Below are 25,681 nucleotides of genomic sequence, written 5' to 3'. Positions count from 1 at the left end.
TCTACAAAGTTGGATTTAGAATTTTCTCCACTTTCAAAACGTTTTGTTCCAACTTTATCAAAAGAAGCTTTAAGATCATCAATTTTCTTTTGATGATCATCATTGACCTTTGAAAGTAAATTTTGCAAATCTAAATTTTTCTTTTCAAACTCTTCTAGTTTGATTTGCAAATCTTTGATCTTACTTTCAATATCGTTGTTGGTTTTGGATATGATCTTATTTTCATTTTTCAATTTTGAAACATCATTTTTATATTTTAAAAACAATTTCTCATAATCCGAAGCCAACCCATTATATTCCTCTAATAGCTCATCATAGGATAAATCATCAAAATCAGATGAGTTAGAGGTTACCTTAGAATCTTCCCCGAATGCCATCAAGAACAAGTTTGCTACTTCTTGTTCCTCTTCATCGGAACCTTCTTCGTCGCTCCATGTAGCCACATGAGCCTTGTGTTTATTCTTTGATTGACCCTTTCTCTTCATTTGTGGGCAATCATATTTGACATGCCCCGGTTTTTTTGCATTCATAGCAAATGATTGGGTCCTTCTCTTTTGGTTCATTTTTGAGGCCTTCATTTTTCTGAACCGTTTGGCAAACAATGTCATTTCCTTGTCATTGTCATCTTCATCCGAATCACTCTCATCTTTTAGGGATTTGAGAGCAACTCCAATGTTTTTCTTCTTCTCCTTCTCATTCTCCTTTGGTGTCTCTTCAATCTTATCAAGGTCCACCTCATCTTCAAGCATCATTTCATGAGTAAGGAGTGACCCAATTAGCTCTTCAAGAGTTAAGGACGTTAAGTCCTTAGACTCGATGATTGCCATCTTCTTTGATTGCCACGATTTTGGGAGGGAGTAGACTAACTTCCTCACAAGATTTTCATTTAAAATGATCTCTCCATATGATTTGAGACTATTGACAATCGTTGAAAATCTATCCGTCATAGCTTTGATATCTTCATTTAGTTTCATCCTGAAATTCTCATAGCTATGCGTTAGAATACTAATTTTAGATTTCTTTACCTCATCGGTACCTTCATGAGTGACTTGAAGTTTGTCCTATATTTCTTTGGCGGTTGTACACGATAAAACTCTTCCGTATTCATCTGGTCCAAGAGCACAAAAAATGATATGGATGGCTTTGGAGTTGAGTTGGAACATTTTTGTCTCTCATTCACTCCACAATCTTGGATGAGTGAGAGGCTTGATGTATCATTCTACTACGACATTTCAAGCTCCCATGTCACTTGCTTGAATGAAGTACATCATTATATTCTTCCAATAGGCATAGTTAGCTCCATTGAAGAAAGGAGGCTTGTTGACGGGCATCAAATCGAGACCGAAGTCGAAGTTTGAAGCGGAGGCCATTGATGACTTTGATTATCGATATAACTCTTCCCGAATCGACTCAAGAGGCGATTAAACTTTCAAATGAGTTAGGCTCTGATACCAATTGTTGAGTTAATTGATTGACGGAATCGGCCAAGAGGGGGTGAATTGGCAATAAAAATTTTGGTGGAAGCTTTTACATAAAATTGAAAGAAATTGCACAGTGATTTAGAGTGGTTCGACTTTATCAACCAAAGTCTACGTCCACTACCTTAGCTATCTACACTAAGGATTTTCCAACAAATTCACTAATTTGTTCTTTCTTTTGAGGCCAAAGAGATAGCCTTACAACTCCCTCAAGAATATACCCTAATTCTTGAGAACACTCTTTTCTCAAAGAGAAATACAAATTTGCAAACTTACAAGAAAAAACTCACAAGACAAATATGTTTGCACAATTCTAGAACAAAGAAAGAATACTCAAGAATAAATACAATTGAGCACAATAAGTGTTTTTGAAAGCAAAATGAATATTGAATGAAAAATAGGCTTGAAATGCTCAAACTTGAGGTTTGATGCTTTCTCTTTGATTTCTCTTGATTCTAGTTGCTTGATGTTTCTTATATTTGATCAATGGCTTCTAAGTTTGCTTAAATACACCTTGAATCACTTGTGAACTTTGGGGATGATTAGAGAAGATAATATAGCCGTTTTAGTGTGAAAACAATTAATAAAACAACTTGGAGCGTGGGGGGAATCGGTACCCCCTATGGGAAATCGGTTCCCTAAGTGTAAAATTCAAATATTTCGACTGTTATACAAGGGGGGAATCGGTTCCCTCCGAGCATACTGGAATTCTCGGAGCCAAACCATTCAGGGGGAATCGGTACCCCCTTGGGGGGAATCGGTTCCCTCTGAGCAATCTGGAATTTTTGGCTTTGAAATGGTTCGAAATACTTTGTAAAATTATTTTGAAATTGTTTTAAGATTAAAACTTAATTTTACACTTGAGTAAGGATTAAAAATGATTTTTGAAAGATTTGGAGTAATGTTTTGATATTCGAATAGTTATATCGAATATACTTAGAAAATTATTTGGAAAATCTTAAAATTCATTTAACTTAATTTGTTATATCGAAATATCAAAATGTTTTCAACAAATTGGTTACGAGTCTAATCAAATATATATAGAATTATTGATATATTCTTATAAAAATATGTCTTTTTGTTTGTTAATCTTATAATTTAGGCTTAATTCGGTATAAAACTAATCAAGTATATATAGATTTTCGATTCAAATTAATTTCGGTTCGTGTTAATTCCGATTCGGATTGTTTTCGATTCGGGTCAAATTGGATATTAGTTCATATTGGATCAACTAAATTTTGGATCAGGTATGATTCGGGTTTCAGATCAAATTTGATCATCATGTTTAGATTAATATCAAGTATTGGGTCGGATCAGGTTTGGGTCAAGTTTATCAGATCTAATTTTAACTAATTATTATTTAAAATTTATTATTGATAAAAATATATTTTAAAAATCTTCTATAAAGTTCTTAAATATATATTTTATAAAATTTAATTATTTAAAATATTTAAAATAATAAAATTTAAAGTTAAAAAATTTTGATTTTTTAAAAGTCAATAAAGAATATTCTTTACGTGACGGATGGAGTAATAATTTTACATAATACACAATATAACGTAGTATAAAAATACTATGAACATAATTTATATACTCGAATATATAAAATTTAGATAAGATAAATTATATATTTGTTGATATTTTCCCAGTGTTTAAAAGGTTATACATCTATGTTCGAATATGCAATGGGCACTAATGATTTTCATGTTACCAACAAATAAATATTTTCAAGAGAAATTATAGTTTTTAAAAAATGAATGCTATAAAAAAAATTAAAATAACTTTTTAATGAGACATATAAATCACATTTTTTATCAAATAATGTTTACTAAAATTTGTCTTCTTTTTCTGTTTCAAGGACTCATGTAAATTGCATCAAATGAAGTACGGATGAATATTTATATGCATTGAAGGGTACCTCTACACTCATCTAGGAATGGCAATGGGTCGGGTTCGGGGTAGGTTTTGCTCGCCCCGTCCCCGAACCCGAAATGAAACCCCGTCCTCAACCCCGACCCGATCTCCGATGGATTTTTTATCGGGGCGCCCCGTCGGAGATTTTTTTGCCCCGTCCCCGAACCCGACCCGAAATATTATACTCAAACCCAAACTCGAATCCAAAAATATTTTATATATAATTAATATAAAATATATATATATATATATATATATATAATATATATATATATATATATATATCGGGGCGGGGCGGGGGATACCTTGCCCCGAACCCGACCCGAAAAAATCCCCGAAAAAAATCCCCGTTACCCGACCCGATATCATTCAAACCAACCCGACCTGAACTTGACCGGGTTTCGGGTTTCTCCGTCGGGTTCGAGTCATACTGACATCCCTACACTCATCGATAGGGATGGAAAAAACTCAACTGGACTTAAGTTGTAATTTTTTTATTTAGTTTGACTTAAATTGACTCGATTTGTAATTTTATAAATTCAACTTAAAAAATTTTATATTCAAATTATAAAATAGAACTCGAATAACTCAAATAATAATTTGAATACTTCAATTTTTTTAATAATCAATTGATTGATTTTCAAGTTGAATCGAATATTTTGACTTTGTATGATATATAAAGAAATATATAAGTATTTTACATGGTTATAAAAAAATTGTTTAAATTAGAATCAAATAGTATCATAATATATCAATAGGGGTTGGTTTAAGTGGTAAGCACTTCATTCCACTTAAGTATGTCTCGAGTTTGAATTTTTGTGAATGCATAAAATTCTCGTTGAGAGACACTTCCACCAAAGCTAGGTGTGCGACCCGGGTCGGATCGAATTAATCAAGACGAAACCTTGAAAACTGGGAGGCCAACAAAAAATAGCGTCATAATATTATAAATATTTATAGTTAAATTTAAATAGAAACTTAAACAACTCAACTCAACTAAAAACTTAAAGTTACAAAATAACACTCATCAATTCAAATTTTTTTTTAACTCTACTCACCAGTATCAAGGTTGTTTTTATGTTTAAATTTTGGGAATAACGTGTGCGAGATTTTTATCTCTTGAGAAATAGGGGTGTTTGAAAATTATTTTGAAATCTAATGTATTTATTACGATGTATGTAGGACTTGTCACGAGGGTGACGAGTTTAATAAAATACATTGAAGAATTAAAACTCGTTATCGTTTCCTCCTCATAACGGATTCTAATTTTTAATATATTTTATAAAATTCACTGCTCGACAAGTTTTACATATAACAAATAACTTAAATTACAAAATAATTCTTAATACACTCTTATTTTTCAATTTTTTTTTCCGTATACCATATTTAGCCAACGAAGCCCTTTGGGAATTGGTATCCCAAACAACAACATTTACGGCAAGGATACCTCGACACCCGTGAACGTCGTTGACATGCCTAAAAATAAGAGATGTTGAAGATATTATTCGGAAGGTAACGTCTTGACAATTAGGATTGGGATTTCAATTTTGGGGGAAAGAATCCTTAAATTTATATCTCTGTCCCATCATATTTCACGTTATTCCCAAGCATTTAAATTTCTTTTGACAAGTTTATTTTGTTGGTCTAAACAACCATGAATAGAGATGAGCACAAATTTGGGTAAATCAACTTTTCGATCATCAGGATTTTGATTCAAATATTGAAGGTTTTTATTTGATTTCGATTTGTTTTATGTTTAATAATGTCTTATTCGTATATAGACTATGTTGAATTAAGGTAATAACTTATTTTCAACTCGAATTAATATGAATATTTTTTTATTCGACAAGATAGGGAAACAGTTGAAATATAGATATACTTATTTAGGTTGGATCGGTGGTTTTTTGCTATTCTAAATTCAGCTTTTCTTTGATCTCGATTCTCATTCATAAAATTCACTCAATCCATTTTAGAAATATGATCTCATAAGATCGAATTAAAACTCATCAACTTTTGATAATTTTATCACGCGACGCGCGAATAAAAGTTAAAATAAGATTGAGTTTACACCCATCAAGTACTAGAATTTTCGTACATTTGGATTTAGTTTTATTTTTATTTTCAGAAATTTAATCGTTTTATTTTTCAATTGAAAAATAAAATGTCCAACATTAGATATGGTAACCTTTTTATAAAAAAATTATGTTCATTATAATGTTAACTTTCGTCGTATGAAAGTTAACTTATTAGTTCATTTAGGCTTAAATATATGATGTCCAATATATTCCCGTTTTTGCAGTTTAGTATTTAACGTTTTATTCGTTACAGTTTGCTGCCTAACGTTTTATTATGTTACTCAAAATAGATCCAACCGTTAAGTTTGGCCGTTAACCTATTAAAAATGTCAGCTGATATATTTTTTAGGGTAATATATATAAATAATCCCCAAACTTTAAGGAAGTTGCAATTTGGTCACCCCGTTAAACTTCTCATTCTTCGTCTTATTCTTCTGCCGTCGTTTCCCGGCGATGGCATACACTGCCACCACCAAAACGTTCCCCACCATCCCCCGACCAAAACCCTACTGGTTATTCACCGTAAACCATCGTTGATCGTTGTGGGTGGCACTTTGAAGCTCCTTCGAAAACCTAAAAATCCACCGTTGATATTCTTCAGGATTCCGACCACCGTAGGCGTATGTAGCTCGCATCGTCGCCACCAACGTGACCGTTGTCTGTCTGCAACCAAAACCCGACCATGCTCTCACTGTGAATCGTCACCGTTTGCCACAGAGAACAACTTAAAGCTTCGTCGAAAAACACTAAACCACCCCCATTGTTTTCGTGATTTTTGCGTCGATCTCGAGCTCTGTTCGCCTCATCACCACCTAGTTCCCTGCTTTGTTCCGACCAAAACCCAATTTGTATCATTCTCTCCTGTCATCTTTTCCTCCGTCCTCCGTCAAGGTAAGCTCCAATTACTTTATATTTAATTATCGAGGTGACCAAAATGTAACACCCTAAATGTTTGGGGATTATTTATATATTTTACTCTAAAAAAATATGTCGACTGGTATTTTTAATGGATTAACGACCAAACTTAACGGTCCGTCACGGCTAGACCCATTCTGAGTAACAGAATGAAACATTAGGCACAAAGTTGGATCAAAAAAAATGTTAGACACTAAACTAGAAAAACGGACATAGTCGGGCACCTTTTGTATATTTAAGCATTTCATTTTTTTTAAATTATTACATCAATTAGTTTAATAAAAAAGAACATAATCTTAACAATTGAGTTCAATTTTTTTAAATCTAAAAATTAAAAAAATTATATTCATAAAAGTAAAATAAATGACTAAATTCTAAAATATATCACTTTTTCCGTTTAGGTACCTAAAGGTTTTTTTTGTCAATTTAGGTACCTAACATTTTCAACGTTTTCATTTAAGTGATCGTAACAGATGTCATTTTTTTTATCAACCACTCAAATTGTAACACATGACATGTTATAAATTTCTAATAATTTTATTTTAAAAAATTAAAATTATTACTATTATTTTCTTTAATTGAAAACCCAAAATATTTCTAAAATTTTTATAAAAAAATCCCGAAATCCTAAATCCCAAAACATTCACTCCACTACTTGACCGTCCACAATCGCTGCCATCTCCATCGGCCGCCTGCCCACCGATTACCATCTATCTACCCATCGACTACCAACAATTATAGCTTCAAATCCCAAAATCTTAAAATCCCCACACACACATCCATCCCAATAGATGGGCGAGTGATCGATGGGAGATCGACGGGCTAATGGCTGACAATTGAGTCAATGATCACCGATGATGGTTGTGTTTTGTTTCACAATTGAAAGTCTTGGAGTATTTAAAAAATAACAAATACTGAGTTTTCTTTTTGAAAATAATATTAATTTTATTTTTAAGAAAAATTAAAGGGAATAAAAAAATCAAGCCACATGTCAAATACTGATTGATTAACTTATTTTTAACGGATTTTTAACGATCGTTACGACATGATAATGTTGGAAATATTAGGAACTTAAATTGACAAAAAAAATCCGCACCTAAATGAGAAAAATATATAATTTGCTCACTTTTTTTTATATTAAACCTTAAGATAATAAATTTTTGGGTAAAGTACATGTTTAGTATCTAAATTATTTCTTTTGTTTTGTTTTGTTTTAGTACCAAAACTTTATTTTGTTTAAAGATCATACCTAACGTTTAGTTTATGTTTCATTTATGTATCACGTCATTAAAAACTTAACAATAATATTCACGTGTCAGCATAAGTTAATAACATGTCATTATTAAAAAAATGACACGTCAGGTATGATTTAAAAAAATAAAACTTAAGTAAAAAAATAATAATAATTTAAATACCAAACGTATATTTTACCCTAAACTAAAGTAATAGGTATTACTCTTGTTAATTCATTTCCAAGTGGCATTTTTTCATTTTTTAAACGTGAGTGGTGACCGAATATATATTTCTTGTTAAAAAAAGAATAGTCCATTTCTAAAACTAAAACCCCAAAAATATTGTCTGCAAAATCAGTTGAGATTCAACGAGAGAATAGGTTCATAGATTGAGTCTCTAACCATAAGTTTTTGATTTCATCTTCTCAGAACAATCCCCAAAGAGGAATAATGGACATTGCAGCACAAGCTTCAAACAAAACACAAACACAATATCGGTTCTAAAACCCAGACAGTAGCAACAACAGACAACAATTCTACTTGTTCCCAAATCCAAGGTTTCATCTTTTTTCATTACTTGTCTTTTTTCCTGCTTTGACAACTTCAACAATTTGAAGCTTGTTAAAACTTGTAATAACAAAAACATTCATTTTACTGAGAAGTCACGTAAAGCTGAAGGAATTCAGGAATTTAAGGGGAAGTATTAACTGATCCATCTTCTCGTTCAAAATATTTAACATGTGTTATTGACATTGCTTATTTATACAAGTGATCTATTCCTTTCATTACGTGATGCGTTTACAGATGTTTTGATCTTAAAAAGGGTGCTCCTTCTTGGTTATGTTTATAGGAGGGAAAACAGTGCCAGAAAAGCCTTTTAGGGATTAATTAACGATGCACCCAAGGATGTTGGGAATGGAAGAAGGTAAAGACCATGCCTCTGTAATAAGAACAAACATCTCCAGGACATTGCCTTTGAGACTCCTCTTATTTTGTTTGTTGTTCGCGGTAATGGCGGTCGGATTATCGATCATCTGTATGTATTCCGTTCGATTCTTCATTTCCCAGCAGACAGGCACAGTGACACCATCCTCTTTACACCCGTGGTTCTACGAGGCCGATACCATAGAAAGATGGATTAGGCCTCCACCAAACTTGTGGCATTCAATCAGTGACAATGAACTACTTTGGAGAGCTTCATTTGTCCCTAAGATCAAGGAATATCCTTTTCTCAGAGTCCCCAAGATCGCCTTCATGTTCTTGACTAAGGGGCCATTGCCACTGGCTCCTCTTTGGGACAAGTTCTTCAAGGGAAATCAAAGGCATTACTCGATATATGTCCATGCATTGCCGTCTTACGTTGCCGGCTATCCGCAATCTTCTGCTTTCCATAGCAGACAAATCCCAAGCCAGGTAATTAGCAAACCAAGTTCTTTACGTTTTAGTGTACGTTGCCGTCTTATGTTGCAAGTTGTTGTCTGAGTATGCAGATGGTGGAGTGGGGAACGATGAGTATGTGCGAGGCCGAGAGGAGACTCCTTGCGAATGCATTGCTCGATATCTCCAACGAATGGTTTGTTCTCCTGTCCGAGTCCTGCATCCCTCTGTATAATTTCAGCGTGATCTACCACTACATATCGAGATCGAAATACAGCTTCATGGAATCGTACGACGATCCGGGACCTTACGGGAGAGGCCGCTACGAATCACGCATGGAACCGGAGGTCGAACTGAGCCAATGGCGCAAGGGGGCTCAATGGTTCGAAGTTAACAGGAGGCTTGCGATCAACATAATCGAGGACATCAAGTATTATCCAAAGTTCAAGGAGTTTTGCCAGCCGGCTTGTTATGTGGACGAGCATTATTTCACCACGATGTTAACCATCCAAGTACCTTGGCTCTTGGCCAACCGGACACTTACTTGGACGGACTGGTCGAGGGGTGGCGCTCATCCGGCCACATTCGGGAAGGAGGATATGTCTGAAGCATTCTTTCAGAGAATCTTTGAAGGTCAAGAGTGTGTTTATAATGGCCACCCAACAGCTGTTTGTTTTCTTTTTGCTAGGAAGTTTGCTCCGAGTGCTTTGGATCCTTTATTAGAATTGTCTTCCAAAGTATTGGGATTTTGACCCAGGTTTTAGTTCAAATGTTGGATAGGAACAAGCATCCTCCTGCACAAGAATGTTCAAATTTTTTTTTGAAAATTTTCATGAATTTGGAGATCCTTAGAGAATCACATCCTGCTAACGTTGTCCAGAAATGCATTGAATTTGTAGATATGGGTATGCAGATACTCCCATGCCAAACACATACTTTTATATGACACTCATTACCCATTCTTTTCTTTTAACACAGTTCAAACATCATGCCAAAATATCCGACACCAACATACACCCAACCATGCATCCCATATATATACACACATTCTTACATGGAATCTAAAGGCAAGGCACCACCTCGTTTACTAGAAACCAAAATCCAATTCAGTGGAATGTACACTTGATTTAACATCTCCAGGCAGCAGTTATAATTTAAGGCCTCCAATCCGTAATCATCAGCCCACTTGCTGGCAACTGGGAGGCTGCTGCTTTCACCGCTGACCACCTCGCAATTCAATGTGCCTGGGACAATGTGCTAATTCAAGGTTTTGATTAAGAATTTTTATTTTAAATCTTATTTGACATTAGATTATAATAAAATATTCCCCATCATCAAAGAGTGATCAAAATAGAAGTAATCTAAAAGTTTAATGATTAATTGAATATTTTTTTAATTTTAGTGACCAAAATAGGAGTTAGAAGATAATTGAGTGATGAACCTTTTTTTAAATTTTTAAATTTTAGTGACTAAAATAGAAGTAATCTTACATTTGTGTTGTTGGGGTATATATATCAGATTACAATAAAAAATAATAAAAGAAAAAAAGAAAATCTCAAATCCTCATATCATTGTCTTTTTTTATGCATGTGATGTCGCTCTACTACTAAAAATTGCTTCTCCGTCTGCCTCTGCCATTGCGGGGCATCCGTGTGGCTTGGAAAATGACTCATATTCATATGTTGGGGCTGTATGGGCGCATGGAGATGTCACGATACTCACCTGGATGGTTCTGGAATTCGCGCATTCATCATACGCGTGTGAGAGTCAGCTGTTGATTCTTTTGTGACATACACGTTGTTGGATTGGATCAGATCCAACGATTGGACTTCGTCGAGTATGGCGGCTTTTGATCTATTGTCCTTGGTTATGATAAAACCCTAAATTCTTTTATCTCAGGTCGTTGGATTGGATTATATCCAACGACTGTGTAATATCTCAAAATTGGGGCCAGTGACTAAAATAGAAATTTTGAAACTTTGAGGTCTGATTTAGAAAGATTTAAAAGTTCAGGGACTAAATTGGAAAATTTAGTGGATGATTGTTGGTAATTATTAAAGGAAATAAAGGGTAAAATGATTATTTGACCAGAAAGGTTTTTTTTCTTTCTTTATTTAGGCTATCACGTGGGAATGAGAGAAAGATTACTCCAGAGACTTCTCCAGCTTTCTTCTTCCCCTCCACTGTGGGTCTTGGTATAAGGTGAGATTTCTTATTAGTTGGTTTTTAGTTGAAATTAAGTTTGGTTTTTTATCATTAGACGATACTTAAGCTTAAGGAAAGCTTAAGTTATCTTAAAATTATAAGATGGAAAAGATAATAGGGATCAAAGATTATGAGTTTTTAAGTGAAATCTTGAAGAAGAGTTGATAAGTTAAATTTGAAGCTAAATTTAACTTGTCATCAGTTGAATTAAGAAATAGGAAGTGATAGAATCCAATTTAGAACATGTTGAGAAAATGGTAAGATTCTTGGTTTCCAAATTTAAGATGGAATATGGGATATTAAGTTGAGTTCAAGTGATATAAGTGGGCTAGGCTAAGTATAGTTAAGTTTGAAGGGCTAAAATGAGATTATATAAGAAGAATTAAGTGAGTTTAGTATGATTTTTGAGCTTAAAAGTGAATTATGGGCAAGGAGGTATCGGTACCCATTTAACAGGTATCGATACCCTAAGGAGGGTATCGATACCCCCTAAAGAAAAAAATGAATATTTGTTTATTAGGTTCGTTTAAGTTGTTAGTATCGAATTACAAGGTGTAGGCATCTAATAATTGCCTTAAAATGTGTAATTATGTAGATACAGAGCCTAAACGAGTTCCGGAACCATTGGCAAGTAAGATCGATCAAGGGAAAAGATAAGAGATCGATATTGACTAATGAGGCCAGGTGAGTGCATATTAGTGATGTATGATGAATGGAAACAAGACTCGCGATGAGTCTATTTCCTATGGTAGTATGCATGAAATCATGAGCATGATCATGGGTGTAAGATGAGTATATGCGATATTTGTGATTGTATGTATTGCATGATTTGTATGTGTGCATGACTATATAATGGTGATATGAACCTATAGGATAAGAACTATAGGAACTATGATATATGAGTTATAAAATGAAGAACTATAAAATCCCTATGAGAAGGATTATAGGTGTGATATGAAACTGAATTAAATAAATAGAATAAACTAGTATTTAAATATTGTGAGATAGTGATATAAGTCATATGTTATTGTAAAGGTTAGTGTAATAAATCATGTAAACTGGAAAAAAAGGAAATGAGATAAGATAAGTAGCAATTATCTATAAGATTCAAATAAGATTATATGAATATGTAGCGTAAACTATATAAGGGAGACTTAGATATTATACGATTTAAGCATGAAATGAACATAAGATATAGTCAGGTGAAATTATTATGTGATATGAGTATATGAATATGTTAGATAAGTAATATAAGAAGGTCGATATGTTAAATGAAACTATGATCTAAAGTTGTTAGATGTTTTATATGATATGAAGTATAGTACCAAAGTACTTGAAATCATATGAGGATGTTATAGGAATTAGAAATATAAATTATATGGCGTTAATGTATCAATTATAGAAAAATGAGTACATGATTTTGTAATAAATTATAGAAATTGGTGTAATGAAATTATATGAATAGGTGAAAGAGTAAAATAAATTAAGCGACATTGACCTAAACTATATTATGAATTAGTGGTATAAGAACATGATATAAAATAGGCAATAAGAATCTATGTGTTAAATGATAAATATGAACTTATTAGAATAAGAGATAAGATATGTAACTATGAGTATTGAATACGTATCTATGTGATATGACCTATGAGATCATATGAAATATTATATGACTATGTGAATCATATGAAAATGTTATACGTGTAAGTGAACCATGTGTCTATATGTATATGTAATATGTGATTTATATGACAATGAGCTATGTGAAAGAACTATGAGCCTATGTGTATATGTGAATGATATGATAAGAAGATATGAGTTTATGTGATGTATGAGAAACATATGTGAACAAAAGATGGCAATGATATATATGTTATATGAACACAAGAGAAATATTATAAGCTAAGTGATATATGATTATGAAATCATATGAAAAGTGAAAAATACATGTGAATATGTGAAATGATATGAAAGAGAATGCCCATGTAAGTGTCAGGAGAGCTAGAGGTATAGTTGGCATGCCAAGAGTCAAGGATCTACGCGGTCTTTCGGGACATACTCATAGGTCATTCGGGACATACTCACAGGTCCTTCGGGACATACTCACAGGTCCTTCAGGACATATTTCACATGCCACTCAGTGGGACTTATACGAGCTGTGGTGACAGCATATGTGCACAACCTCAATGTACTCGCATATCTTTAGTTCTCACTAGTATACATGGGCTAACAAAGAGATAATAATAAATATGTTACATGTAATGTATATACTTTGGTGATATGAATTGTATTATATGATTTATATAATGATGTGTGTATTGCTTGGTTAAATGAATCATATGTTGATTAAAGAATAGATACAAGAGGATATGATTATAAGATATAAATGATAAGAATATTGATAGTGGAATAAGATTAAAGATGGAAATAGTGTGTGATATATATATGTGTATAATACGCTGTATATAAATATATGTTATATTGTTTTGGTGTGGCATCATGAGATGATATGTTCATGCATTTTTAAATAATTAGAGTTCTTTTATAAGTTTAATGTCTCACTAATTCATAGACGTAGCATGTGATTGTTTCACATGTAAGTTATAGAAGCGATAAGAGAAGTTAAGAGGAGCAAGACAGGTCAGCATCTTCCTTACAAAGTTTCAGATCAGAAAAGAGATGATTTTGATGTATTTGGTTATTTTGAATATAATTGACATGTACTAATTGATTGAGTTGAACATGCTCTGATATGTTTTGTTAACAATTTGCTTTGATTAATGTAAAATATTCATTTTCATGAAATGTGAATTTGAACTTTTAAACAGTTTGTAAAAGAAAATGCTTTGAAAAGTCAATGTGACACCTCAGACTCGGATCCGGGTTGGGGTGTTATAGACTATCCCTTGGTTATATCTCTTTGTTTAGGGTTCTAAAACCCTAATATACTATCGATTTTGGCCATTGGATTAGGCTAGACCCAACGGTTGTCTCTTGGTTGCGTATATCCTCAGCTACAAAGCCCTAATCTAATCCAATCTGGAGTGTTATATTAGGCACAAATCTAATGGCTCCAGTGAGGTGGCGCTTTGGGAAATGATGAAAACCCTAGCTATTTGGGTTCTTCACACAGGCCTTCACATTGCAGGTCTAACTATGACTTGGACTTATATTCTGGATCGAATTGGACCTAAATAAACCAAATTAAAAATCAATAATAAAATAAAATAACAATAAAAATAACAATAAATATACCAAAATCAGTTATAAACTATGTTTTCCAAAACTATATAATATAATATAATATATTTTTTTCAATTTATTTTCAATTTATTTTCAAAACTATATACTATTTTCAAAATGTTTTTCAAAACTATATAATATATAATATTTTTCAAATTATTTACAAAACTAAATATTATTTTCAAAACGTTTTCCAAAACAATATAATATATAATATTTTCCAAAATATTTTCAAAACTATATACTCTTTTCAAAATGTTTTCCAAAACTATATAATATATAACATTTTTAAATTATTTTCAAAACTATATATTATTTTCAAAATGTTTTCTAAAACTATATAATATTTTTTAAAATATTTTCAGAACTATATACTATTTTCAAAATGTTTTCCAAAACTATATAATATACAATAATTTTCAAAATATTTTCAAAACTATATAATATGACATATACTGTATACTATTATAATATAAAATAAAAAATATGTATTTGGACGAAAACTTGTGTCTACAATAAGTGCGTGAACAATTGCCTACGGTGATAGTAGTCGAGTTCAAAATGAACTTTTAAAACTATGAATTTTAAGAGTATTTAGGATTTTATGAATTTTAGAATATTTTTTTGAAAAATAAGAAAAGTTTATATTTTAAAAGAAAAATATATATTTTATTTTAAAAAAACAAAAGAACACATGTTAAATATCAATTGATTGATTATTTTGAACAGATTTTTTAACTATTATGATATACCAAACACTTAAAATGATAACGAAAAAAAGTTAGTCATCTACCTTAATCAAAATAAAATTTTAAACACCTACATTGATTAATATGTATAGTTTGCACACTTATTTTTTTAATTAAGCATTTAAAATTTGAAGTATTTAATAATATCATTCTATTAAGACCCAATTATATTAGTTTTTAAACATAAAAAACCAAGGAATGCGATGTAAAGATGCATCACATTGTAGTGAAAAGAAGTGTACAATTATGGGACCTCCACAATGTGATTTTTTACATTTGTGCATCTTTGTTAGCGTAATGCCAAATATTCAATCCGAGAGGAACAAGAAAAATTGACATTTGTCGTGTCCTTTTGTTTTACTTCATGCATGCATGTGAATTGCAGCTAAACGTTATACTCTTCTCATTAATATAATTTCACCTTTATGATTTAGAATATCTAAATTAAATAATTTTTATGTAATTTAATAAAGTTTAAACTAGTTCATGACTCATATGATGAATTTGTTAATTATATATATTTTTATTTTTAACACTCTTTTATAAAAATATATAGAACAAATAGTTTTTATTTTACTTGGATATATAATCCATTTTATAACATGTTTGAAATTAGATTAATTTATTAAACTAGATTAAATGTACAACTGAAAATAAGACTCATTCAACATTACCGAAACCGAAACTCATCAAACGGTCCCGGTGATTAAAGTGTTACTCTTCCAAAAAGTCCTAAGTTCAAGCAGCTAAATTTGCAAGTGTATGCACGTTATCCGTTGCTAAAAAAAACTTCTAAATATAATCATCTAGAATATTAAAGAAAAACCATTGTCAATACTGAAACAGTCAATACGGACTTTGATTTAAGAGTCGATTGTGAAGTCAAAAGCAGCAAAAATAAGAAAGATACAACTAGTAAAAGCTAGAGGATGAAGGAAAGAATAAATAAAAAAATTGAAACAGCTCCTTCCCAACTTAAGCCTAAGTGGTAAATATAGAAAGAACGTCCCTTTAGTTTTCTTGTAGGAGATCTACAATCACATTTGCTGCTAAACTTCAACCCCAACACAAAATCTAAAAAAAATTCATTACTCCACCTTCTATTTTAAAAGAAGATCAAGATCAAGCAAGTAAAAACAAAACCACAAACAAGCCGAGGGGAGATACGCAAGATTACAAGAATTAAGCTGCGCACACCTGGGAACGGTGATAGGTTTGCATCCACATGGTTCTGTGACAGCCATTTCTTGATCTTAAGACTACACCGTGTGCTACGGAGACACTGGGAGTCGCTGCTCGGAGGGAACGGGACCATCAACAACCGAAAAAAATGTTAAACCAAGCAAGTACACACTTGTTGGATCAGCTTTATGCATAGTACATGTATAAGCTGTTTGCAGCAGCACAGGCAATCAAGTTTTCAATCGGGTTCCATGCTAGGTGCAGCAGCTTTGTTGTGAAATCAAACGAACTTCCATTCACGTCAACTCCGGGAGTCTCTGATCCTGATACCACAAATTCACCATCATAAAAGCTTCAGGGTACAAATCAAGAACTGAAAAATACTCGAAAGGATACAAATGAACAACAAATTGTAACCTCTTCTGACAACACGTGTTAAACTGCTTAGGGGTCTGGAAGGCCTTGAGGGAGTCTGAACTTGTCTCCTGGTAAGGCAAATGGACCCTTATAACTACTTGAGTGTCATTCTTTAATCTAATTTTATTTATGTTTGAAAGGCCGCCGTGGAGTAAAATTTTACCTCATCGGATTTTTGCTGGCTTCTAAAGTTGTCGACTCGGTGCTTCCGGGGGCACAACCAAATACACGGAATAGATTGCTGATAGAACACGGACATATATATTGTTAAATGAAAGAACACAACTAGAAGTTAGGAGACAGACTTTTGGATGAAAACAAACCTGTAGGAACCTGTTGCCACTCGCAATCCGTCACCACTTAGGCAACATTCAAATTTGTCAAAGATTGAATCATTTTCATACAAATCACACAGCTGAAACAATTAAAGAATGCAATAATCAGCTCTGTCAAAGCATAATGTCGATATGGTTAATTTCATAATCTGTTTCAGAACATAGAAATCACCTTAGGTCGTAAATATTCATGAACCTCGAATGTTGCAACTGGACCTGTATCCATATTGATGTCCCACAACTGACAACCAAATGATATGTATTCAAGTCAGACGACAAGTCCTAAAATGCCCATTAAGGACATATCAAATGTATACTATATCAAGGACACTAAGTTTAAAACCAACATCGGAAGTCTTACAGCTGAAAAGTAGGCATACTGGTACAAATTTTAACAAAAAAAAGTAGATACTGAAATGAATTAACAATATTATGAGGGATTCAAATTTATGTTCAAAGGTTAAAAAAATGAAAGCAAACAACATGTGATTGATTCAAATAAAGAATGGGGAACTTTATTTATTTATATTTATTTGGATGGATCAGTGACAGGTGATTGGAATAGCAGTGGAATTGGTGGTATCCTTAGAAATGAAGAGAGCAAGATTCTGGGTTCATTTTCGGCATCTACTAGTCCAGGTCCGCCTATCATAGCTGAGTTGAAGGCCATTCAAGCTGGTTTAGCTTTGTTTGTGGAATCAAAATGGTGTGGTAGGGGTCAGTTAATTATAGAGACTGATTCTGCAATTGCAGTGAAATGGATTAAGACTCCGGAAGTGTGTCCTACCGTGTTTTCACATCTAGTTAAGGAAATTGTCAGTGTTATTATAAGGTCTATAAAAAGGGTTGTGATTTGGGAGGCTGACAGTTTGGCTAAGTCGGGTATAGGGTAATTGTTTAGTAATTTTTGTTTGGATGATGTGTTTGTAGGGTGGGTTGAGGTTAAGTTGGTGGGTGATGTTTGTAACAGCCTGTTGTTGTATTAGTATGAGGTGTAATTCTTTTCGGAATAATATTTGAGGCACTCTTTTCCTCCTTCCAATGTCCACTGAGGTACTTTTGTACAGCAGCGGGTATGAAGGGGGTTTTTAACGAGGCCTAGTTTCTTATCATTTTTTTTTGAATAGTCTGAGATGACTAGAAGGTAATATATGTTCAGAATCTTTCTTAACTATTCACAACGCACACACACTCTGCAAATGCAACTGCTCAAACCCATGACTTATAGGGAGAACAACACTCCCTTTAACTATTGAGGCCACTTGATGGGTTCCGCAATAGACTTTAAAAATGATTGAATTGTATATTTATTCTCAATGAATAAAAAGAAGCTATCATAACATTTAATCTTAACCCCCACTTGTTTCATGCCTTCATGATAAGTTCTCTTCAGTATAAATAAAATTGTTCAACTATCCGAGTCCAAGCCAAATTGTTCTTCCAATTTTAGTCACATTTATGTTAAATGTCTAAAAACCTAGGATGTTTTGTCAGGCAGATATTTGCAGAAAAAGACCACTGAATTGAATCACATTTGCGTTAAATGCCCAAAAAACTAGAATGTTTATCAGACAGATATTTGCAGAAAAAGACCATTGCAGTTTCATGCTTTCTGCATAAGGCATTGCATTAATGCAATCAAATCCTTTCATTGACTTAATAAGGTTATAGATAATTAAGTTGGGGTCACATAAAGTCATTGTAGCATGTTTAAGAAGAATTACATCCATAATGGGAAGCTCATGCAATGCAAAGTATAGTTACATATCAACACAAAAAACAAGAAACTAAAGCAAAACAAGAAGAGAAAGAAACAAAGCAAAACCTTAAGAGTCATGTAATCACGGCTAAGAATATATCTCCCGTCCTTTGAAAATTTAATATCTGAGATTGAAGCAATTATCTCTGTAAAAAATGATCTAGAACCAGGTGGCTCTGGTTCTTCAAACCTGTTGGCATATAATATTACTTATAGTTCAGAAAGAATACTGAAAGCAAATAGTAAATAAATACCCTCACATATCAGGATTATATCATGGTATTTTAAATTTTTGATGCAAATCTGAGTAAATTCAACAAAAGAAGCGATAAATGGTATTACACTTACAATTTGGTGTGAGAATCACACAAAGCTGATTTCCGCATATCAATGAGGCGAATTAAACCCTTTGAACTACTATAAGCTAGCATATTACAGTGGGTAGGGTGAAACTCAGCTGATGTTATAACCTCTGCATAGATAGACATGACAATGGTTCAAACCTTGCTTTTGTTAATTTATTAGACAGCACCAAAGTTGCATATACTTTCATAAGTCAAGGCAGCGATGAAAGTACAAACATGTAAGAGACTTACCAGTTAGATCCTCCATGTTTGCAGGCTTTACATCAACAATATTGAAACTTTGATTGCTAATTTCCAAGTTCCAAAGATTTATACGTAGATCATCAGCTGATATAAAAGTTTCGCCATCACTAGGAATTATAAGAGAGACAGGAGAGTGAGAGACTATCGGTATACCTTTGAAAATCAAACTAATACGAAAGCAAAACACTGAAACAGGATGTGGTCTCAAACATAACGAGCAAGCTTGTCACACAACAGCTTACTAATTTCTGATCAAATACAAACTGCATACAAGCCTAAAGCTTCAGCATAAGGATTTCCAAAGAAATTACATGAATAAGAACAGCAGCAGAAACATTGTGTACAGACAATTCAACTTCAAGATAAGTACTAGAGAATTCTATGATAAAAGGTTAATACTTTAGATTCAAATATTCCACATGATGCCTCCAGGGTTGCATCGGACAAAGTATCTTCAAAAGATAGAGCCTACAAGTTCTGCAAATGTGATGTCTCCCAGGCCTAAAAAGGAGATGAATAATTTCCAAGGAAAGCTCCATCCATATCATTTATATTATATGATTAGAAGTTCTCCAGTTTTCTCAACATCATGAATCGGCCTTTCATTTCTAAAGCATGAATGGCCTCCCCAAATATCCATTTCAGAATGACAGCTTCTTGCTTGGAGCTTGGACATGACAGCATAAGTTCAGAACAGAATGCTATCAGGATTCATTATATCATTACTTGAAAAATCAATCATCCTTTATCATTATTAATACAGATTCATATACCTTAACAAAACACGAAATTTGGATGGAAAACGAAAAAAATGCACAATCAGTGCCGGTTTTAGTCGCTACTCCAATCTAGAACCTAAAACAAGATAACATCACATTCTCAGGGGACACCTCAGATTGATACTGCAAAGTACTAAGAAAATATATCAACAAAAATATAATAGAGGTTAAGCAATTATCAGACTGAAATTCTTTATAAGCACATTGAGGTATGGGCTGATGAAGACTTTTCGTCCATCACGGAAAAATAAAGTAAGATGCATGATCCTACAATATATTATCTAGGAAAAAGAAATAATACTTTCTCTACAATTGATTTCCAATAAATCCAAATATAGGAAGCCAAAACACCATAAAATTGAAATAAAAACAAAAGCAAATAGCTACCTGTTATTTGAAATAGAATTGATGTGATAATCATGAGCATGGCCATATACCCTTCGACATCTGGCAACTAGGTTGGTCTCCTGACTTGTTACCTGGATATAGTAAAGATTAAAGGTTGAGAAGCCAAGACAATTCAACAACAACAAAAAATGTTCATGATTATTTGACAACAAAATCCTAACTCTTCCCCAGCCAAAAAAGAGAGAGAACAACCAGTTGATCTTCAAAGGGCTTGTATGACCAATGGTTATGAAGGCCCCATCATACAAAAAGTATACAGAGCAGAAAGTGGTGGATTCCTCAACAATGAAAATAATAACGGAATCTAAAATCTAACAGAATATTACATAAAAACATTGAAGTGCACATTTACAGGAAATGATGAAAAAAATTATGTAAAAGGCTGAAAACTGAATATCATTTGTCTTCATCACCAAAAATATGGGGCAAAGAAACACGGGCTTTGCCCCTAATTCATTTTGGCAAGAGAGAGTAAGTCCTATACCTAGTTGGAGTACTGTTCTAGGAAACAATGGGTGCTACAAAGAAGTTCATCACCCTATTTTGCACTTGTATTACAATTAAAAAAATAGATTGTTTAAAACTCATACGGGTTCAAAATGTATACAAATATGAACATAAAACTTCATCGCAGCAAATAAGAAAAAAGATTGTTTAATTACAACTACCACAGGTAAACGCAACGATGGAAGGCCTCCAGATGGGAAAACGAAGTCATTGCTTAAATTGTTGTAGGATCCATCAAAGGAGCTTCCATTCGCTAGACAAGGTTTAGGGCTACTTGAACTAGCAACACTGACATTTCCCACAGCTTTTGATGGATCCAAATTCATGTCAGAAATTTTCTTGACTTTCTTTTCTTGTACCTGTTGAACCCTCATGCAGACAGCAGATAAATAAGTGGGTCAGAATGCAAGGGAAGAGGTACCCACAGATCATAATATCAATCATTAAATATGCTTAACACCAATGGTCATAAGATTAGCTAGGATAAAATGAGAATTACTGCTGAGTTTCTTTTCCAATCATTTCCAAGGTATCAGTCTATCTGTGGAACATTAACTTTGCAAGGGTTTTGCAAAAAATATTCCATAATAAATGAATGAGCATCTAGCCACTACTTATTGCAGACAACGTGTTAATATGGACAATCAACCTGAAACGAGACAGAGTTAAGACAGCAGTTACAGCACAGATTTCCTTCCTACCTTCCAAAACTTGATGGTTTTATCATTGGTGGATAGGAGAAAAAGGGCACTATTGGCTGTTTGACACCATCTGATTTTATTGATTTTTTCCTCTATTTCCAAGCTCTTGAGATAGTCAAACTGCATTATCCAAAATAAAAAAGAGATAGTTAAATTGGAAAGAGAAGGGGAAATAATTCAGATGAAGATGGAGCAAAAATCTTGAGCCTAGTGGAATACAGGTTCTAAGGTTGCGTGTGTATGTGTGTGCATGCATCATTGCATTTTAAAGTAATGAGAGAGCACCTCAGGCTCATGGCTCTGGAACTCCGTCTTGTAATGAAACTCAGGGTGCCGACTAATTGGATAATCCATTCTCTCCAGATCCCTTCTTGATACACCATGCTACAATTGTAGTATAATAAATTAATTATAAAGTTGCAACCCAAGAAAAACAATAAGGTAATATATTAACATCAGAAAAGGTAGCAGAACCGACATCCTTTGTGTCTGTCCTCTCGAAGAGAACAACACGACCCCCACGGTCACCAGTGGCAAGATGATCCCCAGTTTTATCAAATTCAGTGGCAGAAATAATATCAACTGCAGGAGGAAAAACATTTTCTTAGTAATAATATTGTACTGCCAGTACGAGAAATGGTAAATAGAAACTATTTTTCTTCTATCAATGAATTACAACTCTCAGTCTCTACTCTCTTGACAAAAATTTTATTTTCTATACAACGTAAAATATTTCTGGCATGCCTAACATGACGAACCCACAACATTGTAATGCATATTCTCATCGCCATAGCATCACTAGTATTCTGCCAAGCTTAAGAAAAATGCCATTGGGGCAATAACATGCTCAATTTGGAGAGGCAAGAAAGAATTAAAAGAGAACTACCACACAGCTAGTGAAAAGCACTCAGATCATAAGAATGTCCAAGATAATTCCTTTCCAAAAGAATCCTAGCCAGAGACCATGATTCATTGCTTTTCAGAACTCAAAATAGAATTCTGCAAGATTTAGTTACACTTCAAATACTACCGATAGATAAATAATTGTCCTTTCCACCAGAATCAACAGAAACGTTTCAGTGGCATACTTCAACATTTACCCATATTATACTTACTAGGGGCGGATGAATTTGGTCCTTGAGGGGACCAAATGCATACCTGTTATTTCGGATAAATTTTTAAATATAGTTCAGATATATTAATGGAAGAAGAAAAATTAAAAAAAATTGTATACCCATTTTATTGGAAAAAAAAGAGTATTAAAAATTTTGGCCCCCCATTTTTTTAATTTCTGGATCTGGCACTGATACTAACACAGGTTGAACTCAAACTGTTAAGTCAAGTTTCAGTGTTGAGTAACTGAACTAAATGATACAAATTTAAAATAGAATCTAAAAGATCAAATATCGACCAATCACTGAATTATGTCTTTCTTACAAGCACCATACAATCTCACATTATTCAACTTATAATCTAAATCACTTTCTGTGTATCCGATTTACTTGGAAATTAACCATAATATAACCAATTCGTATCTGAAATAAACCACCACCAATAAAACCAAGGAATCTGTAAATTGTATCCGTCTTTATCCTCCATCATACAAATAGTAAGCCCAAGCCACGCCAATGTTGTCATTCATCCACGAGTTAAACATTAAGGTGACATAAACTCATGAAACATAGTCTATCTCCATCCTAACCGAGTGACAATACCCAGATTCCAATTTCAATTAAAATCTCAATACAGTAAATGAATTGTCAAGCACTAATCCTCCCAAAACTAGAAAATAGGTACAGAAATTACACAAATTCAAGGACTGCCATTAACACAAAAAAAATGGCACAACACTTTGAGCATGCACCATCACTAACTTGAAGTTCACTTCCATCCTACCTTCTTTCCAACAAAATACCCAGAAATGATTCAAAGCACTATTTGGTACCCAAGCGATGCTAAAACCTAACGCAAACAAAAAAGTCACAACTTTTTTTCTAACCCGTTAACCTAAACAATAATTACTCAATAACCCATCATCCCAAATGGATCCAAAACGCCAAATTAAACCCTAGTTACAATGGAAACCAACAAATTACCTATTGGATCCATAAAACAATAATATTTTACCTTCTTGAACTTCTTCTCCAGCGATTCTTTCACCAAAAACCTGAGAGAATTTCCAATCCAACGGTTGTGGCGTTCCTGCCGGAGCTGCGACCTCCTCATCACCTCCGTGCATTTATGTCTGTTGCTTTATTTAGTTTTTCTTTTTTTGGGTTTGCCTCAGACTGTAAGTCTCACTATTTAATACTGAATAACGAAAACGGAAAAGCTAAAGGCCTAGATTCAACCACACTCCGAAAATCAAATCAAAGATCGCATCTTGAGTTAACTATTTTTGTTTTCTCTCCCTTCCTAAATTCGAAAGAGGAATAAAATGAAATATTTGCTTCGGTTTTCTATAATTCAACCATTGAAAGAAACACAAACAATAGAGACCCAACTTTTCTCCCGAAATTTTTCTTTCTTTTTTTTTACCTCTGAAGGATAGATTTGGATTATTTTTTTCCTCAAAAGGACTGAAATGACTGAGCAGCAAAATAAAATCCCATCTCTATAGTTTTTTGGCTTGTCTATTCTACAATGTTTGAGCATATGATAACGTTACGGGCTGTGAGGCTTTCCATTTGGACTGTTTGGTTTTGATTGGGTGAATTGAAGGACCACGGGTATAGCAAAAGTGGAACTCTGAGTGCGACTTGTGAATTGTTAAGCAGCAATCACTCACTTTTAAATCTTCTTTGCGACCGTCTCATTGAAGAGGTTAAGAAGTCGAATGATTGGGCCAATAGAGATGAACAAAGACTTCCATGTTTTCGTAGTAGTATGATTTTAGAACAAAATACACCAGATATCATTATATTATATTTCTAGTCTCGTTTATATTATTAAAATTTTATTTTCATTAGTTATAATATTAAATTTTAGTATTATATTTTATTATGATGTTACATTATTAAGTCAGAAATGAGAAATAACATGATTGATTGTTGTTGATGTGACATATCACATTAAAATAATATCGTTTTGGTGAAGATTAAATTTTAAACATAAAACTTTAAGAGTGTATTTTTTTTTTCATGAACTTCTAAACAATTTATGTTTTGGGCACGACACTTTTCGACCGTAGCGAGCAATCAAGCATCGTTCACTATTGATCATATTTCACGGCAAGATTGATATCAAAACGTTATCATTTTACTCATCTTTCTTCACCTATGATTAATTTTTCACGAAACTCGCTCAAAATCAACAAAAATTCATTTAAAAGTTGTAACACCCCCAACCCGAATCCGACCTGGATCCGAGTCTGAGGTGTAACATTGACTTTTTAAAACATTTACTTCAATAAAATAGTGAGTAATTTAAAAACTTTTATAACATATAACTTATTCAAAACGTTTACAAAATTATTCAGAGCTTATACAATTCAAATCTTTTAAATACATGCCAACTAGACTTTTATACCATAAAATACATTTAAATCATCTATTTTCTGATCTGAAACTTTGTAAGGAAAAATGCTGACCTGACTTGTACCTCAACAATCCATAAGCTTGTAAGAATCTGCGTGTGAAACACTCACACGCTAAGTCTATGACTTAGTGAGGCGAATAAATATATAATGTAAACTCTAACTTGTAATCATGCAGGAACAACTATTTTTTATCACATCATACACATTATATCAAATCATCTCACTCATATGCTTTTCATATAACAATTACATACATATT

General features: G+C 33.1%; 2 protein-coding genes across 4 annotated transcripts; one reads left to right on the top strand and one right to left on the bottom strand.

Moving 5' to 3' along the window:
* Positions 1–8,422: 8,422 nt before the first annotated feature.
* LOC120119815 (glycosyltransferase BC10-like) lies at positions 8,423–9,743 on the top strand. The gene is made up of 2 exons (XM_039139619.1): positions 8,423–9,027; positions 9,105–9,743. Exons 1-2 carry the CDS (start codon positions 8,509–8,511, stop codon positions 9,741–9,743), a joined length of 1,158 nt encoding a protein of 385 aa, XP_038995550.1. The 5' UTR covers positions 8,423–8,508.
* Positions 9,744–16,174: 6,431 nt separating this feature from the next.
* On the bottom strand, positions 16,175–24,420 carry LOC120119870 (serine/threonine protein phosphatase 2A 55 kDa regulatory subunit B beta isoform-like). Of its 3 annotated transcripts, none has more exons than XM_039139667.1 (14): positions 24,012–24,420; positions 22,363–22,466; positions 22,170–22,268; positions 21,885–22,004; positions 21,339–21,542; positions 20,656–20,747; positions 19,478–19,596; positions 19,230–19,353; positions 18,948–19,071; positions 17,295–17,363; positions 17,111–17,202; positions 16,951–17,028; positions 16,788–16,855; positions 16,175–16,693 (listed from the first exon to the last, which is right to left on the bottom strand). In XM_039139667.1, exons 1-14 carry the CDS (start codon positions 24,121–24,123, stop codon positions 16,557–16,559), a joined length of 1,542 nt encoding a protein of 513 aa, XP_038995598.1. In that variant the 5' UTR covers positions 24,124–24,420; the 3' UTR covers positions 16,175–16,556. The 3 variants fall into 3 exon arrangements, with proteins under 3 accessions (XP_038995598.1, XP_038995599.1, XP_038995600.1); XM_039139668.1 differs by having other exon boundaries at positions 21,342–21,542; positions 24,012–24,419; XM_039139669.1 differs by having other exon boundaries at positions 21,345–21,542; positions 24,012–24,419.
* Positions 24,421–25,681: the final 1,261 nt, after the last annotated feature.

The sequence above is a fragment of the Hibiscus syriacus genome, unplaced genomic scaffold (genome assembly GCF_006381635.1).
Source record: "Hibiscus syriacus cultivar Baekdansim isolate YM2019G1 unplaced genomic scaffold, ASM638163v2 tig00110332_pilon, whole genome shotgun sequence".
NCBI classification, from domain to species: Eukaryota; Viridiplantae; Streptophyta; class Magnoliopsida; order Malvales; family Malvaceae; genus Hibiscus; species Hibiscus syriacus.
This window is presented reverse-complemented; position numbering and strand designations above follow the sequence as displayed.

Bases quoted from the DNA above. Each gene is read 5' to 3' on its own strand.
- LOC120119815 (XM_039139619.1), top strand. From the start codon at position 8,509: ATGCACCCAAGGATGTTGGGAATGGAAGAAGGTAAAGACCATGCCTCT. The intron at 9,028-9,104 runs GTAATTAGCAAA...CTGAGTATGCAG, and splicing joins GCAGACAAATCCCAAGCCAG to ATGGTGGAGTGGGGAACGAT.
- LOC120119870 (XM_039139667.1), bottom strand. From the start codon at position 24,123: ATGCACGGAGGTGATGAGGAGGTCGCAGCTCCGGCAGGAACGCCACAA. The intron at 21,543-21,884 runs GTAGGAAGGAAA...AGGGTTCAACAG, and splicing joins AAACCATCAAGTTTTGGAAG to GTACAAGAAAAGAAAGTCAA. The intron at 19,072-19,229 runs GTAAGTGTAATA...ATATGCCAACAG, and splicing joins TGTGATTCTCACACCAAATT to GTTTGAAGAACCAGAGCCAC.